General features: G+C 46.3%; 1 protein-coding gene across 14 annotated transcripts in view; it reads right to left on the bottom strand.

The window, feature by feature from the left end:
* LOC137527809 (methyl-CpG-binding domain protein 1-like) overlaps nucleotides 1–18,592 on the bottom strand; it is a 117,985-nt gene extending 99,393 nt beyond the window's left edge. For 5 of the 14 annotated variants that reach the window (XM_068248737.1, XM_068248732.1, XM_068248735.1 and 2 more), the window contains exon 1: nucleotides 18,485–18,588. In XM_068248737.1, coding sequence (XP_068104838.1) covers nucleotides 18,485–18,520 — 36 coding nt within the window. In that variant the 5' untranslated portion in view covers nucleotides 18,521–18,588. Of the gene's footprint in view, nucleotides 1–192; nucleotides 381–18,480 lie in introns of all 14 variants that reach the window. The other 9 variants (XM_068248725.1, XM_068248731.1, XM_068248728.1 and 6 more) reach the window with 5 other exon arrangements.
* Nucleotides 18,593–19,391: the final 799 nt, after the last annotated feature.

Below are 19,391 nucleotides of genomic sequence, written 5' to 3'. Positions count from 1 at the left end.
CCCGACTGGGAGTGGAGCTGCAGCAAAGGACAGATGGGCTGCCAGGGGCAGGAGGAAGCTCCAGGTAAGTAAATTATTTTTAGCCTTCCCTTTAAAGCATATCCCCACTTCCCCTAAAAAAACAAAACAATTCTTTAAAAACAACATGTTTATATATCTCTAGTATTTTACAAGCATATGATGAGGACATACTTTGTGGTTATTCTGCTATACCTTGACCTCTCCTTCGATCATCTCCATGTGTGTCACAGTGAGTCACTCGGAAAGCTGCCTTGCGTGCTTCAGCTGTTAACCAGATGGGGGTGATTATTTCCAACTGCTGCGTACGCATGTCAGCATCCCCACCGATGTGTAGGATCCCTCCACCAAATGGAGTATCACTGTAACAAACCAGCAAAGCAGTGTGGGTGCCAAGAGGAATACATTTTACTTCCTGTTTAGAGCAGACTTTTCACATAAGGTTTCCTTTAAAGAGAATCCGTACTCTAAAATTCTTACAATAAAAAGCATACCATTCTATTCATTATGTTCTCCTGGGCCCCCTGTGCTGTTTCTGCCACTCCCTGCTGTGATTCTGGCTTGTAATTGCCAGTTTTAGGCAGTGTTTACAAACAAAAGACATGGCTGCTAACAGCATGTGATAGGCTGAGAGGAGTGCAGTCTGTGACTCAGAGCCTGCAGGGAGTGTGGAGGGGGTGTGTATAGCTTCTATCCTATCACAAGCAGACCATCACATTTCTGCCTGCGCCCGACAAAGCCATCAGAGGAAAGAAGATTAGATTATATAACAGAGATAATACAGCCACTGTGCAACTAGGAAAGGCTGCAGTAAGACAGACCACATTAGAACAGGTATAGGAACTTATAGGATAGAAGAAATAAGGCTGAACATTTTGTTACAGAGTCTCTTTAAAGTGGACATGAACTCTTGCACAGGACAGAAGGGAAACAGAGAAATGCACCCAGTATGTATTTAGAGGGAAGAGCTTGTCTAATTCCCTCTAATCTGTGGCTAATCACAGAGTGCAATTCTATCTCTCGGCTGCGTCAACTGACTGTCTTGGCAAAGCAGCTACTTTGTAAATACAGGATGTTAACTCTGTCTGTGTCCATGAAAGCAGGAAGTAGACACACTGCAGATTTATTGCAGGATTTGTATCAGCTGTAACAAAGATATTTTTATTTAATGGTTATTATGCTGTTGCATATCTGAGCAGAGAGGAAGTTCTGAGTTCAGGTCCACTTTAAAAAAAAAAAGTTAGATATTTCCCTCACTAGTGGGGAGCCTCTGGATGCCCCTAACCCCCCCCCCCCCCTCCCCCCCTTCGCACTCCCACATGACAGCACTAGATCCCTCTAAACCTATTTGCCTGACCAAGCTCATCTGTACTGAGCATGTGCAAGAAAGGTCGGTGCATGCCCAGTAGACCGAACCCTCTACATTCTTCTGGGCATGAGCGGAGCTTACTGGTGCAAGCCCAGTGCGCATGTCCACAGCTGAGGGGCGTGGCCAGAACCTGAAGAGGGACCCAGCACTGGAACAAAGGGCTTTAAGAGGATGTGGGAAGCCTCTGGACATCATCAAATCTGATAAGATTAAAAAACAACAAGAAACAAAATAATGCTGGGTACACACGATTTTCGATTAAATCTCCAGTCGAACTCCCGCTCGATTCTCTTATCTTTTCTATTTCAATTCTATGAGAAATCGATCAGAAAAACGATTGAAAATAAGATCGGACATGTCGGAAATTATCTATCTGCCGAAAAAATGTATGGTGTATTCCCAGCATAACTCAGAGCAGAATAATATGGTTCAATAAACACAGTCTAAAAACACTTAACCTCCCTGGCGTTTTGATTCCCGCAGGAGGGATTTTTTAACCTAATTTTTTTTTTCATCGTGTAGCTAGCCTAGCGCTAGCTACATGATTCCCCCCTCCCTACGGCGACCACACGTCCCCTCCGATCACCACAGGCGATCACACCCATCAGGAAATCTCGTTCAGAAAGCGGGATTTCCTGCAGGGCTTCCCCATCACCATGGCGATGAACAGAATGACGTCATCGAGGTCGTGACATCACAGTGAGTCCCGGATCCACCCCATAGCGCAGCCTGGCGGTGATTGGCCAGGCTGCACACAAGGTCTGAGGGGGGCTCTCTTTTGCGTCGAGTAGTGGCGGATCGGAGAAACACGCAGCTAGCAGTGCTAGCTGCGTGTTTCAAAAAAAAATAAAAATAAATAATTCTTCAAATCTGCCCACCAGGGCCTGAGCGGTGCCCTCCGGCGTTACTGGACGAGCTGAGCTCGTTAGTAATGCTAAGGAGGTTAAATGACTATTTATAAAGAACTGTGAATCAGCTAATGCATTGGCAGGTTTTGTTTCTCCATGCTATCCTTTAATATTGTGCGATTTATAAGGGTCCAATTGATTTTACACAGGGTCAATCACCTACTGTAAACAGTGCACAGTAAACACCCCACTGTTCCGAACAGGAGTAACTGATCAGCAGGTGTGATTGTTGCTTTGCAGAAGGCGGAGCATCAGGCTTGGCTTGTGGCCACGAAGCCACATGCATAAGACAGCAAAGTTTGAAGATGGATGTTTGACTCAAAAGTTGTCCTCCATTACAGCCTTTGGACATTCTCTATGCCAGTGGTTCTCAACCTTTTCAGCACATGTACCCCTTTGTGGGTCATCCCTAAGCAAACGTAACCCCTACCAAATAAAGCTCTGTGGTGAAAAAGTGGGAGTGGCCATTACATGATGTGGGTGGAGCCAAATACTAGCAAAATACAGGTAGTCCCCAGTTAAACGAGACAGGGACTGTGTCTATTTTTAACATGAATCCATTCTCTTTTGTCCCCCTCTGTCCTCCCTATGCCTCTTTTGTCCCCCTCTGTGTCACCTCATCTCCCCGTATTATCTCTGTTCTCCCTGTGCCTCTTTTGTCCCCCTCTATGTCACCTCTATACCCCCGTGCCCTTTTTTTCTCTCCCTCTGTCTCATTTGCTCCCCTCTTTTTCTCCCTGCGCCACCTCGTCCCCTTATCTTAGCTAGGTATAAGTGCCCCCGTATAGGTATCCAGGTATAGATCCCCCAGTATAAGTAGCAAGGCATAGGTGCTCCCAGTATAGGTTAACAAGGTACAGGTGCCCCCGGTATAGGTAGCGAGCTATAGGTGCCCCAGTATAGGTAGCCAGGTACAGGTGCCATAGTGTAGGTAGCGAGCTATAGGTGCCCCAGTATAGGCAGTCAGGTACAGGTGCCATAGCATAGGTAGGGCGAATTTGAAAATCACCAGCGCTTACAAAAAAAAAAAAAAAAAAGTCAAAACCGCCCCTAGTGTGAACATGCCCTTAGTCTAACTCCCTCTCATCTATGACTAATCACAACTGTAATTTGATCTCTCACCTGTGTCACAGCTCATTAAACTCTGCTGTCTCCGCATAGCAGCTAACTTGTAAACACAGGATATTAACCCTATGTCTGCTTCCATGAAAGCAGAAAGCAGGAAGCAGACACACTGCAGACTTATTGCAGGATTTGTATCAGGTGTAACAAAAATGTTTTTCGTTAAAAGTTATTATGCTGTTGAATATCTATTAGAGCGGAGAGCGGAGAGGAAGTTCTGAGTTCAGGTCCGTTTTAACTACTTACTGCACCAGGTGCAGTATAATCTTGCCCTGGAAAACTTTACCTGAAGTCCCAGGGCTGCGAAAGTTAGTCAATGGGAGTGGGCGGCTGCGTGCTACAGTTACCGCTGGTTAGCGGGGACATTAATGAGTGGGAATCATGAATCCAAGTCCCCAAATCAATGAATGCTGGTATCTATTAGATGCCTGCGTCATTGTATCTTGTGAGTGACACACTGCCACGCATTATTTCAGATTCACGTCCTTACGTACGCAAATCGAAAATAATGACTGACGACATCTTGTGGCCAAATAGTAAAACTACATCACAACACATTTTAATAAAAATACTTACACTTACGCCTGAAAAAAATAAAAAAAATAAAATAAAAATAAATATAGATATAGATATATAGAGACACATACACACGTACACACACACACACACACACACACACACACACACACACACACACACACATACACATACACATACACATACACACATACACATACACACACACATACACATACACATACACATACACATACACACACACACATACACCCCCTTTTAAAAAGCTCAGTCACTAAGGCAACTATTTATGTATTTCTTTCATGTACAAAATATATATAATGTATATATTTTGTACATAAAAAAATACATAAATAGCTGCCTTAGTAACTGAGCTTTTTAAATTGGTATGTCAAGGGGGTACATTACTGTAATTTTTAATTTGCGGGCTTATAAATTGGACGCAAAACTAAAAAAATGCACCTTTATTTCCAAATAAAACATTGGCGCCATACATTGTACTAGGGAAGTATTTTAACCACTTAAGGACCAGGGTATTTTCTTCTGATCGGTGCTGCGTGGACTCTCCAGCCCGCAGCACCGATCAGGAAATAGCCAGGGCGATCAGACTTCCCCCCCCTTTTTTCCCCACTAGGGGGATGTCCTGCTGGGGGGGTCTGATCGCCGCCGGCTACCCGCACTTTCCGGGGGGGGGGCTCTTCAAAGCCCCCCTCCGCAGCGCTTTCCGCCCTCTCCGGCTTTCCCTCCCTCTTCCCTCCCTCCGTCCTGCGCCTGATAGGATAGGCTTCTGCCTATCAGATGCCGGCGATCCCCGGCCAATCAGAGGCCGGGGATCGCCGATCTACGTCACGGCGCTGCTGCGCAGCAGCGCCGTGTGATGTAAACAGCGGGGATTTCTTCCCCGGATGTTTACATTATGCGTGCGAGCCGCGATCGGCGGCTCGCACACTGTTCATGGAGACAGTCTTCGTGAACTGGCATGGAAAGGCCGCTCGGTCGAGCGGCCGTTTCCATGCTTTACCACTAACGACCCGCCGACGCCTATCGGCGTTAGGCGGTCGTTAAGTGGTTAAAGATTGCAATAACTGGGACAAATGGGCAAATAAAATGTGTGGGTTTTATAAACAGTAGAACGTTTTATTTTAACACTATAATGGACAAAAACAGAAATAATTTTTTCAATTTTTTCCTTATTATTCCAATTAAAATGTTTAGAATAAAATAATTCTTAGCATAATGTACCTCTCAAATAAAGCCTAATTGGTGGCGAAGAAAAAACAAGCTATAGATCATAAAATTTAAACACGGATAACACGCGCTAGATAATCCCCAAAATTTGGTTTATTAGTATCAATCTAAAAACACTCCGCAATAAACATGAATCGTCAGCAACACCTCAAGCTATAGATCATGTCTGTGATTAGTTGTGATTAAGTTATTGGCGAAAGAATGGGAGGAGCTCTGACAGGTGAAAATTGCTCTGGTCCTAAAGGGGTAAAACCCCTCAGTGGTCATGTGGTTACACTGCCTGCCAAGGCTCTGCCCACACCCACCTGCGTGGCCACAGCCCACCGCCAGCTCAGCAGCCATGTCAGTAAAAGTTTTCAAAGAGCTTCAGCAGTCTTCAAAAAGAGCTTCTGTCATTTTTACCTCAAGTACTCTTTAAATAATGTAATTTCTATAGATGAAATGAACTATTTGATTAGTTGAGTATGAACGGTTCACCACAAATTAACCACTTCATGCAGGAGTTTTTCCCCTTATGGACTAGAACAATTTTCACCTTTCAGTGCTCCTCCCCTTCATTCTGCAATAACTTTATCACTACTTATCAGAACAAAATGATCTATATCTTGTTTTTTTTCGCCACTATTTTATTATAAATGCATTTTAATGGGAATATTAATAAAATGGAAAAAAATCATTATTTCTCAGTTTTCATCCATAAGTTTTAAAATAAAATGTTCCACTGTGGACACGATGATGCGTGTGGCCAGAGCTGCGCAGGCGCAGTGGACTGCGACTGCAAGAAAAGAACGGAGGCGGGAGAACGGAGGATCGTTTGAAAACAGTGTGGGCACAGGATGGCTGCAGGGGGCTGGCAGAAGGACCGGGTAAGTGAAACTTTTATTACATATCTTCAGGTCTGCTTTATAATATAAGGTATTGAATTGATGGATTTATGGACAAGGGGACAACATGATGCGGGGCAAAAAACGAGGGATGCCCGCAAACTCATTCGAATGTCACTAAAGAACCGTATTGACCTTCAAACACAATGGCAAACAGACCGCGGTGAAGTGCATGGAAAGAACAGTGCGAAACAGGATCCTGCAGGCTGGGCTGAAGTCATGCAAAGCCAGAAAAAAAAAAAAAAAAGACCTTCAGAAGTAAGAAGCAATAGTAAGGCTGAGGTTTGCTAAAGATCAGAGGAACTGGACTGAAGAGGAACGGAGTCAGGTAATCTCTGATGAGTCAAATTTTCATCTCTTCTCAACACCTTATCGTCTTAAGCTGGCCATACACTGGCCCGATTTGCGCCCGTTTCGACAGCAGATTCGATCACTGGGATCGAATCTGCTGCCAATCGTTCACGCTACACGCCGAATTTCGATCCATTTCGTCCGATCCCGTCGATCGTGCCGTGCGGAAAATAACCGTCGATCGCCCGCGGGTAAAGAGCGCATCGCTAGCGGCGTTCGAGTGCCCGACGACCGACGCAATAGAGCCCGCATACATTACCTGCTCCGCCGGCGCGACTCCAGTCTCCCAGTCACCGCTGCTCTGTCTGCGCTCTTCTCTCCAGGTCCGGCATGCCTCACTTCTTCTAGCCCGGCAGGAAGTTTAAACAGTAGAGCGCCCTCTACTGTTTAAACTACCTGCCGGGCTAGAAGAAGTGAGGCATGCCGGATCTGGAGACCAGAGCGCAGACGGAGCAGCGGTGACCGGGAGACTGCAGTCGCGCCGGCGGAGCAGGTAATGTATGCGGGCGGGCGGGGGCAGCAGCAGCAGCACCACCACCACAACAGATTGTGAACGGTTTCAGGCTGAAATCGGTTCACAATCTGTTTGCTGTAAAGGTAGCCATACGATCCCTCTCTGATCAGATTCGATCAGAGAGGGATCTATCTGTTGGTCGAATCTGATGGCAAATCGACCAGTGTATGGCCACCTTTATGGTTAGATGGAGACCTGGAGAAGCCTAAAAGCCACAGTGGGCTCAATTCGCTAAGCATTACCGCATTCAGTAATGCAGAAAAAAAAGCTGATTTTACTGAACATCTAGTCAAATCTCAATTCACTAAGGCTGTTACCGCATGGAAAAGTCAAATTACCAACTTAGTGGCCTCGAAAAATGTCAATTCACTAAGATTACAGCATTTGGTAAAACAAGTGAGATGTTCGGTATCTCCAGCCTGGAGCTGTTGGTAACTTACAAACAGCCATTCAGTAAAATGAACAGGCAAAGGAGTCAGGCAATAAGAGCAGCCCGTCCTCCTCACTCCATTGGTACCGATGTACTGCCGAGCGGGACATCAGAAAATTAAAAAATATAAATGCAGGAGCGGGGCATATTCACAGAGGTTTCCTTGTATGCCTTTAGATGTGCCCAGTTAAAGACTGATACAGAGCGAGTGGGTCCTCTAGTAGCAGGTATGAAACCATTCACTTCAGATTTGCTTTAAAGCGGACCTGAACTCAGAACTTCCTATCTACCCTAAAAGATAAGCAACAGCATAACATTTACACAAAAACTTTTCCATGTTACAGTTTATAGCGTTCCTACAGAGATGCTGAAGAGTGATTACTTCCTGGTTTGCTGGAAGCACAGAACGGGTTAACCTTCTTTGCTTTCATATTAGCTTAGAATTCGCCAGTCAGAAGAGAGCTTGAATTACACTGGCTCATTACTTGCTGAGAAGGGAGGATTAGATAAGCTGTTCTCAATGAACACACACAAGGTGGATTTGTGTTCTCCTTGTCTCCTCTGCAAGAGTTCATGGTCCATGTTTGAGTAAACCCGAAAACGGGAAAAAAGTTCTATTTTACGTACCTAATGCTTCTTCCAGCCCTTAGAGTACCCTTGGTTTCCCCTCGGTGTGCTCCGCCCCTCGTAAAATCGGCAGTAGCAGCCTACTGTGCATGCACAGCCCGAGCACCTTCTCAGTTGCACTCCCGACAGCGGGAGCGGAATCAAGAAGGCTCAAGGATGGGGTCGCACATGCACAGTAGCCCACAACTGGTGCATTTGGCAAGCTTTTGGAGGGGCACAAGGGGGCGCCCTGGAGGAAACCAAGGGACCAGTAAGGCTACAGGGGCTGGAAGAAGCCTCAGGTGAGTAAATAGAATGGTTTTCCCTCTTCTCAGGTACACTTTAATAGTTAAAATACACCATTAGACTGTCTTAAGTACCGAAGTCTAGTGTTTTTTTATGCTTTTCAGCCCACACACAAACAAATTTTGAAACTACCGACCTTGTTACCAGAAATGTTTCCAACCCACAAAGGAGATTTACAACCTCTAATGAGTTGTCAGTGAAAGACGCTCTACAGGCCGACAGCAGAGAAAAGATCATTTAGAGCCCTGGGCCTGATGCAATTAACTTTTTCACCCAGGTGATATTTCCATGCCTTGTCAATAAAATGCCTTTTAAACCCCCAGCAAGCAAGAAAATTCTTAAAATATTTTGATGACACTTTCTCAACCACTTTTTGATACTTTTTCAATTGCAAAATGGTTAAAAGTTTTTTTAAGGAGAAGATGAAAAATTATCTCCTAGGAAAAAGTTAATGACATATGGGCCCTAGTTTCTTAACCCTTATGGTGAGAAAAAAAATAAGGCACACAGCTTAGCTCTTAGTAGGACTGGGAATGTACATACACATTGATCTCATAATGGAGTTGATTGACCATTAGGGGGGACAGCGTTAGGGGTTCCTTGGCTCGTCCCAATATCGCTTGCTGTTACCGCCGCGCAACCGACCAACCACGATGGCCCAACATCTTGCAGCATGTCCAACCGATTCATGCAACCAATTTTGGCCCAAAATTGGTCGCATCGTAGATCGGGCATGCACTTGGCGACAACGATGTTCATCCAATTTGATTATAAGAATCAAATCGTATGGTCGATCAGCCGCCATGTCGCCTGATGTATTTTCACCTTTAAAGGATACCCGAAGTTACGTGATATGATGAGATAGACACAGGGCTGTGGAGTCGGGACAAAAATCTTCCGACTCCTCAGTTTATGAAATCAACGACTCCAACCCCGACTCCGGGTGCCCAAAATTGCCCCGACTCCACAGCCCTGGATAGACACGGGTATGTACAGTGCCTTGCACACAAACTATACCGTGTTCCTTTTTTTCTTTCTATGCCTGAAATAGTTAAATATCAGGTATGTAAGTGGCTGACTCAAACAGGAAGTGACTACAGTGTGACTCTCGCTGATAAGAAATTCACCCTTTTCTCTCTTTCTTGCTCCCAGAAGCCATTTTCTGCTAGGAAAGTGTTTTAGAGTTGGAATTTCTTATCAGTGAGGGTCACACTGTAGTCACTTCCTGTCTGAGTCAGGACTGAGTCAGCCACTTATACCACAAACACTGGTTCGCACGACAGCCGGGGGCCCCAGCCTCTCTCACTTGCTGGGGCCCCCAAACCACCATTTAATACCCAGAGGGAAATGTGGGCGAGCCCTGGCTCTCTCACCTCCAGGGACTTCACCCCCATCACCTCCAAACTGAATGCAAACTGCAACATACACAAATGCTTGCTACCAGTTCAGCCAATCAGGTGCACTGTCATACACCCTTTGCCTGCCATACCGATCTAGCAGGATCTGCACAAATTAGCATTAGCTGCAAAAACAGAAATTTAAGTAAGCATTTGTGTGTGTTGCAGTTTGCATTCAGTTTGGAGGTGATGGGGGTGAAGTCCCTGGAGGTGAGAGAGCCAGGGCTCGCCCACATTTCCCTCTGGGTATTAAATGGTGGTTTGGGGGCCCCAGCAAGTGAGAGAGGCTGGGGCCCCCGGCTGTCGTGCGAACCAGTGTTTGTGATTTTAAATTTCTGTTTTTGCAGCTACCAGGATGCGGTTGACAGGTGAGTGGTTAGGGAGGGGACTGTGTGGGAGAGGCCTACACGCGGCAGTCCCTGTAAAAGATGTAATCAATGATTACGTCCAACCAAGCCTCCCACCTGAATGCTAATTTGTGCAGATCCTGCTAGATCGGTATGGCAGGCAAAGGGTGTATGACAGTGCACCTGATTGGCTGACTGGCGCCTGCTGGCCAGATAGAGGTAGGAAAATGCCTCAGCCACTTATATACCTGATACTTAACTCTTTCAGGCAGAGAAAAAGGAAAAAAAAAAAAAAAAAAAAAGGAACAGCGTAGTTATTTGTGTCCTAGGCCCTGTACATACCCATGTCTACCTCATCATGTCACGTCACCTTGTGTCCTTTAATGATTCATATGATTGATCTTTTCGGCAATTTGTCAAAGAATACTGCAAGCAATTGTGGGGGTTCTAAAACGTATACAAAATATTCCCAAGAACTGATATTACTGGGAGAGTAGCTCTACTGTAGTTCTGTGTGTTGTACTGAGTGCTGAACAACAGGTCAATGCTGGAGTAAAAAGGTCTGCCTGACTGATCAATCATCATTCCAGCTGCAAGAAAATCTATTTCAGAAAAGCTGTCCAGTAAGTGCACCGATTCCAGTGAAAGATCTTGCAAGACCAGGTTATACCAACAAACAAAGACCCCCTTCATGGGAGCAGCTGGAGGCAGTGAATTCATGGCCTGTCAGCTGCTATTGTGCACTGGCCGGGTGCTCGTTAGCGCTTGGTACCCTGGATGGACAATGTCCCCCTCGTAGTGGCCACCGCCGTGATCAGACGCAACATGTCACGGTTTTCTGCCATGGAGCAACGCCACTGCATGTCCAGCGCTGACACACATGCAGCTACAAATGAAGCCATTCTTACAGCAATTTAATTGCAACTAAATGGCGCTTATGGGCAGCAGACGGGAGGCCTCAAGCTACACGCTCACCAGAAGATGGATCAGGAAACCCAATGAACAACTGTTTCCCAATTCATCTTCCTACCACGGGAAAACGCGATGGTACACGACAGGTGTGAATGAGAGTTCAAACGATCGCCACACTTTACACGGGAGTCTGGGGATCTTAAAGATCTGACCCGCCGTGACAGTCAAAATCACCATGCGTTAAAGATAATTTGTGTATTCGCACACCTACCTACACTGTGGAGACTCGCATATCGAGTACAATTATTGCCAGCTGCATGAAAAGTTGTGTCGTGAGTAGGTGCCTTAAAGAGGAACTGTCCCGAAAATCTTAACATTTAAAACACATACAAATAAGAAGTTAATTTCTCCCAGAGTAAAATGAGCCATAAATTACTTTACTCCTATGTTGCTGTCACTTACAGTAGGTAGTAGAAATCTGACATTAACGACAGATTTTGGACTAGCCCATTTTCTCATGGGGAGGGGGGGGGGGGTTATTCAAATACTTCTTATTTGTATGGGTTTTCAATTTTAAGATTTCAGGACAGTTCCTCTTGAAGGCTGCATCATCCACATACCTTTCTTAAAGACATTTCCTCATTACAAATGAGGTGTAGAAAGGAATACACAGTCATTCATATGTAGAGATTGGAAGGGTTCATACTTTACTTTCTTTCCCACTGCCTACATTCATACCCACTTGAACAGGCACCGCTAAACAAAACAGACAATGACCCCTATTCAATTAGCCATTTCTCTCGAGTTTTCTCTCCTAGGTGATAATTTCACACGTGGTCAATGAAAGGTATATCTAAGGATGGATCTTTTAACATATCCATCACAATCACACACCAAGGTGCCAAACAAGCCACTGACCACTAGAGATGGCCTATAAGATGTAAATTCCAGATCACATGCACATTTAATGCAATGGCATAAAGAAGCACATGCAAACATTTGTGCAAAAAAGGCAAAAACTGCTCCCAAAATTGCACAGTGCAAAAGCGCATTCACTCAATGGTGTTTGGTGAATAACAAGGGTAAACAGATTGTGTAGGAGTCAATGGTCAATTCCTGTCAAACCAGTTTTGCATATTAAATTAACCAGGGCTGTGGGGTCGGTACAAAAATCATCAGTTTCCGACTCCTCAGTTTATGAAACCACCGACTCAGACTCCAGGTACCCAAAATTGCTCCAACTCCTTCTGCTGGGAATACACGGCTCGATGCTGAGCCATTTAGATGGCTTAATAATTTCCGACATGTCCGATCTCTGGCGCGATCGTTTCACCACTCGAATCTGCATTGAAGACAATGCAAAAAGATAAGAAAGACGAGCGAAAGATACGAGAATTAAGCGGCAAAATCAAGCGGGGAATCGATCGAGCGGGAGAATTGAGCGGCAAAATCGAGCCATATATGCCCAGCATTAGTCTAATACTTACCAGGGCTATGGATTTGGTTCAAAAACCAGACGACTCAGTTTATGAAACCTCCGATTCCAGGTACCCAATATTGTTCCGACTCCACAGCCCTGAAATTAACCCTTAATTTTTTTCAATAACCATCACTAGACCTGAATAGGGAGGATCAATGAGATCCAAATCATTTCTCTTTGCATTCAAACTTCATGTAAATGTTATGCAGCTTCAACTTGGACCAATGAAGAGTGACAGTAAAGATGCCCATTAGGGCGTGCCGACCGACAATGAATTAATGTTCTATTAATCATTTCATCAATTTAACTTTCAGAATAATGCTTTTAATTTGGTAAGCCTGTTTATCATTTACCGCATTGCTGGTGAGTCCAAGTGATTATTTACTATTGATTGCAACAATCAGGTCGCATGGTGGTTTGTTAGGGACACCATCGTTAATGTGCACCTTTACTTATTCTGAATGCCCGGAGAAATTATTAGGATCTCTTTAATAACAACAAACAACATTTTTAAAGCGTTTTTCTCCTGTAGGACTCAAAGCTCATAAGAATGGCTCAGACCAGTTATCTTACCCAGAGGTACACTCCTAACCGCTCACTCCACTCCTCCAATGAACTTCACATGACTTCCCCCCCGCATCACCCAATCCGATGCACGCCTCCGGGACTTCTCAAGAGCGGCTCCAACACTATGGAACTCCCTACCCCCCCCCCCCCCCCCATTAGGGATTCCCCCTCCAACATCTTCAAGAAGGCACTCAAAACCCACCTTTTCACTGTGGCCTACCACCCCTCACTACTGCTCTAACGTCGCAGCTGAACTCTGGTCCCCTACCTTTTGTGACCCCACCTCTCCCTCTAGATTGTAAAGGTGGCCACTAACGGTCCAATTTCTAGCAAAAAATCGTTTGAGCGATCAGAAATTCTGATCGGATTGGTTGTAAATAATCTCCATTGGTGGACACAATACATTATGAACGAGTGAAAAAAATGTCGCCCGAATGAATTTGTCGAACCAAAATTTGGATTTTCTTGTTGGCTGTGATAGATAGGAAGTAAAGATTGGTTTGTTGATTGTGTAGTGAACGATGTATTACAATATTTCACTTCCGATCAGAATATCTGATCGCTCGAACGATTTTTTTGCTAGAAATTGGACAGTTAGTGGCTACCTTAAGCCTTCGGCAGGGCCCTCGTCTGTATGTCTCTGACCTGTTCACGCACCTCCATCACCGACCGTACACCCATCCTATGGATCTGAGTGAACTCGACTTGCCTAATCTCCATGCTTCCATTAAGGGACTGACCAAGCAATACCTTGTACTCATACTGTGCTGCGTGATTTGGTTTGCATATATTCCTGTATTGTCTTATTGCTGAATGTCACCCCTAAACATTGTTTGTAACCTCAACTAATGTCCAGCGCTGCGTAATAAGTTGGCACTTTATAAATACAATAAATAAATGATGAATTGTGGTACAGAGGAAAAATTCTACAAGTCTGCAAATGCCAGGCTAAAAAGGTGGCTTTTCAGTCTGGATTTGACTAACTCCAGAAATGGGGTTACCTTTACTGGGTGTGGTAGGGAATTACAATGGTTAGGGGCAAAATGACAGAAAGTTCAAGCTCCAAAGGTTTTGAGGTGCACACTGGGAGTGACCAAGTTTATGGATCCTGCTGATCAGAGGTTGTGGGTGAATCTTCAGCAAGTCCTTCAGGTATCCAGGGCCCAAATTTTGTAGGGATTTAAAATGTCAGCAGTTCAATCTTGAAGAGTATTCAGTGTTCTCCCCAGATTTTTTTTCCAGCCAGGTGGCATGAAAAAGTAGCCGGGTGGGGCTACCCAATGCGTAAAAAAAAAAAAAAAAAAAAAAAAAAATTGGGCATAGCCATGACATCACATTGGTGGAGCTAACAAATGTAATGATGTAATCCTGAGCTCCCAAAATGCTAAATGCTGCAACAATAGCACCAAATCACCAACTGCAGCCAATATGACCATCAGATAAATATACACATAAAATGCGAGTGACAGTGACCAGCAGTAGTGACACATAGCACCCCAGATAGACACCCCCAGCAGCACCACTAACCCCTACAGCAGCAGCACCACCACACCACTGACCCCTCCAGCAGCAGCACCACCCTCCAGCAGTCACTCAAGAGATAGTTCAGTCTCCACGGTCCGGCATCCAGGTAATCCAGCTGTTAGTAATCCCGTCCCCGCTAGTGATCAGCAGCAGCACTTGAGTCTCAGTGTGTGGCAGCGGCAGGGGGCATCTCCCGGCTCAGGCTGTCACCAGTGTCCAGGCACTCGCACTATAATATTCGGCTGCTTTGTCTAGAAATCTCCTCCCTGCTGTCTGTGCTTCAGCCTCTGGCTCTCTCCCTGGTCTGTGGCGGTAGACGGCAGAGTGAATCGCGGAGTAGTCACCGGCAGCGTAGAGCAACTTGAAGCTGCCGCCTAGGGAGGAAACTGCGCGTTCACAGTGCAGAGTATGCTGGGAGATGAAGTTTCATATTCAGCGCTGCATTTGAAATTCACAGAGGAGATCCTACAACTCCCGGCATCCCCCACCAGCGGTGCATCCTAAAGACAGGGTGGCTGGATTGGCAGCTTAAGCACAACACACCCGCTCAGTGGGCAAAACGCAAACCTTATCAGAGGCAGACAGGACGTCCGGCTGCTGACCCAGGACATATTTGAGCCTGGAACAGGGGACCCAGCAGGCGGGCGGGATTTTTAAAACAGTCGGGCGGCCCGCCCACCTAACTGGCCCTGGGGAGAACACTGAGCATTCTCCAACTGGTATGAGATTTATGATATTTAATGTCATAATTATTTTTCAGCCATTCCAATCTGCATCCATTCTGCTTGTAGCCAACTCGAACTCTGAATTTACGATGCCTCATGTGCCAGGGTGAGTCTCAGTTATTTGAGGATTGAGTAAACAAAGGGACTTATCTATTTGTCATAAATCAGCTAACATCCTCTGAAGACCCTATATTTGGATGTCTTGCTTACATTGAGGCATTTAATGACATGTATTTATTTTTCCAACAAAATCAATGTATCACTTTTTATGTTACATCTATATAGCTGTGTACTAACAACTTATCAGCATACAAGATTCAAGTCTGATGTAGGCGGAATAGCCAAAACTTACTCTTATGCTTTTAGAAGGTAGACAAAAGGTATAATCCAGAATCAAAACATCTAGCTTTATTCATAGGAGTACATACATCTCATTTATGATCCCTGATCCTGAGCATGACCAGATCAGTCCATGCTTATCCAAGCTTTCCTCCCGAGGTGAAGTTCTGGAGCAAAGCTTTATATACAGGAATACATACATCTCATTTATCATCCCTGATTCTGAGCAGCATGGATCACATCACCCTCACAACCCCCACCCAGGAGAAGTTGTAAAGCACGTCTTTATTCATAGGAATACATGCGCTAGTCTAGTTTAGAGGACCCAGCAGAAAACCTCATAGGGTATTTTCCCTAAAGTGATTGGATGGACAGCACCCTCTCACAACCAGTGAGCGAAGAATCAGTGTAATGTGACAGTGGCAAGGTTGGTTTGTTGGCAACCTGGCAGCAACATGAGCAGCCATTCACTGACATGGCAGCATGCATTAGATCAGTCATCATCGATCATCCCTGATCCTGAGCAGTATGGATGAGATCAGTCACATGATTGCCCAGGCTTTCTCCCTGAGGAGAGGTTCCGCAGCACAGCTTTATTCATAGGAATACTGTTGTTGGCACTCTCGCCTTGCAGCGCTGGGTCCCCGATTTGAATCTCAGCCACAGCACTATCTGCATGGAGTTTTTATGTTCTCCCCATGTCTGCATGGGTTTCCTCTGGGCACTCAAGTTTCCCCCCACATCCCAAAAACAAACAGGTAAATTAATTTGGCTTCCCCCTAAATTGGCCCTAGACTACGATACATACACTAAATGTTATAGTCATATGACATGTGTTGTATGTACCATAGTCCTGACCCCTGATAGGGATTAGATTGTTAGCTGCTCTGAGGGACAGTTAAGGTGGCCATACACTGGTCGATGTGCCATTAGATCGACCAGCTGACAGATCCCTATCTGATCGAATCTGATCAGAGAGGGATCGTATAGCTGCCTTTACTGCAAACAGATTGTGAATCGATTTCAGCCTGAAACCGATTCACCATCTGCTGAGCTGCTCCTGCCGCCTGTCCCCCCCCCCCCCGTATACATTACCTGATGCTGGCTCCGGGTCCTCTTCTCCGCATTGCACGGCTCTGTTCCGGCTCCATCCCGGCGCTTCCTGTGTTACTCCGTGACCAGGAAGTTCAAATAGAGCACCCTCTATTTGAACTTCCTGGTCACTGCAGTGACACAGGAAGCGCCGGGATGGATGGAGCCGGAACAGAGCCGTGCAGCGCGGAGAAGACGCCCGGAAGCCAGCATCAGGTAATGTATACTTGATCGGATCGGCCGCCGCTAGCGACGCGCACTTTACCCGCAGGCGATCGAGGGTAATTTCACGCACGGCGCGATCGACGGACCGATCCGATTTCGGGCGGAAATCGGATCGGCGGCTGCGTTTACCGCGAACGATTGGCAGCAGATTCGATCCCAGGATCGAATCTGCTGTCGAAATGGCCGCGAATCGAGCCAGTGTATGGCCTGCGTAAGTGACAAGACAATATACTCTGTACAGTGCTGCGGAAGATGTTGGAGCTATATAAATACTAAATAATAATAGAATACATACATCTTATTGATCATCCTGAGCTGCATAAATCAGAACAGTCACGATTGCCCAGGCTTTCTCCCTGAGCACAGCTTTATTTACAGAAATACATACACCTCACTGATGATCCCTGATCCTGAGCAGTATGGATGAGATCAGTCACATGATTGCCCAGGCTTCCGCCCTGAGGAGAGGTTCTGCAGCACAGGTTTATTCATAGGAATACTGTTGTTAGCACTCTCGCCTTGCAGCACTGGGTCCCCAATTCGAATCTCAGTCACAGAACTATCTGCACGGAGTTTGTATGTTCTCCCCGTGTCTGCATGGGTATCATCTGGGCACTCAAGTTTCCACCCACATCCCAAAAACCAACAGGTAAATTAATTGGTTTCCACCTAGACTACGATACATACACTACATGTTATAGACATAAGACTATGGTAGGGATTAGCTTGTGAGCCACTCTGAGGGACAGTTAGTGACAAGACAAATTCTGTACAGCACTACGGAACATGTTGGAGCTATATAAATACTAAATACAGTGGCGTAGCTAAGGAGATCTGGTCCCCGATGCAAGTTTGACAATGGGGGCCCCCCCACATACTCGATAAATAATTGATATGGCCTGCCAATGGCAACTACAGTGTCAGAGGTGCAAGAAGGGGATGGGAAACAGCTTATCAATGGTTACTACTATTTAAAGTATCCAGGACCAATAGAGAGCTAATACTGCAGTTGAGGAAGGGCCCTTTGGGGCCCCTCTGCCGTCACAACCTCTGCAACCCCTATTGCTACGCCCCTGATTAAATAATAATACATACATCTTATTGACCATCCTGAGCAACATAGATCAGAACAGTCACATGCTTGTGAAGGCTTCCTCCCTGAGGAGAAGTTCTAAAGCACAGCTTTATTTACAGAAATCTTACTATCCCTAAACCTGAGCAGCATGTATGAGATCAGTCATAAGCTTTCTCCCTGAGCACAGCTTTATTTACAGAAACACATACATCTCACTGATAATCCCTGATCCTGAGCAGCATGTATGAGATTAGTCACATGATTGCCCAGGCTTTCTCCCTGAGGAGAATTCATAGTAACACATACACAGGCAGATAGGAGTAGTGCTGTCTATACACAAGCTGCACATCCCCCTCCCACATGCAGATCAGCTGATGCTTGGCACAGTGACGCACATAGCGCAGCTTGGCATTGTAATGACATTGCGGCCACCTATCTCCCCACAGACCAGTCCCCGAGCACCTCCAGCCCCCTCAGCGCCCTCCTCCCCGCCCGTCCTCTCACCTACCTCTCCTATTCGGTGCGCAGGATCAGCAGGCAACATCAGCGGGCGGGAGACCAGCAGGAAGCGGAAACTGACACCCTCCGATTTCCGCCCCGGCGCCACAGCGAGGCTCGGAACGCAAGCGCCTGGCCACGCCCCCTTTCTTGCAGAGGATGCGACTGATGCATAGCAGAGAGGGTGGGGCGTAGTGCTGGGAACGCCCCACCGCAGCTGATTGGCGGGATATGTAAGAGGCGCGCAGTGAGATGGCGGCTCCTCACGGCTCAGCTGGGGGAAGGGGCGGGGCTGTTTTGCTGAAGGAACGGATGGGATTGGTCGGACTGATGGAATGGAAAAACAAATGTGCATGAAGTTGTGTGACTGGCTGCTGATGCTGGGGGAATACTAGTTGTGTATATTGTTACTGGTCCTAAGGGTTTGGCAGCTCCTTGTTTAAGTTATGTTTGCTCCACTACCAAGATTTAACCCTTTATGAAAAGCTGAAAGTCCTGGCTTTCCATTACACCAGGTCCCATGTCAGTGTAATGCTCCATTGGCAAGTTAAAGAGACTGAAGCGAGATTTTTCAGAGCTCATAGTTAGCAGGGGCATGTGTGCCCCTGCTAAACCGCCGCTAAACGGGGGTCCCTTCACCCCCAAACCCCCCACTGCAACACTTGGTCGCTCCTGGAGGCAGGGCTAACGGCTGCAGCCCTGCCTCCAGTCGCGTCTATCAGCGGCGCATCGCCGCCTCTCCCCCGCCCCTCTCAGTGAAGGAAGACTGAGAGGGGCGGGGAGAGTCGGAGATACGCGCTGACAGACGCGCGTGGGGCAGGGCTGCGGCAGTTAGCCCCGCCCCAACCAGGAAGCGCTCCCCCGCTGCACCGAGGGGATTTGGGGGTGAAGGGACCCCTGTTTAGCGGCGGTTTAGC

Source organism: Hyperolius riggenbachi, chromosome 8, assembly GCF_040937935.1.
Source record: "Hyperolius riggenbachi isolate aHypRig1 chromosome 8, aHypRig1.pri, whole genome shotgun sequence".
Taxonomy (NCBI): domain Eukaryota; kingdom Metazoa; phylum Chordata; class Amphibia; order Anura; family Hyperoliidae; genus Hyperolius; species Hyperolius riggenbachi.
Note: the sequence above shows the minus strand (reverse complement) of the source record. Positions and strands in the feature narration are given on the sequence as shown.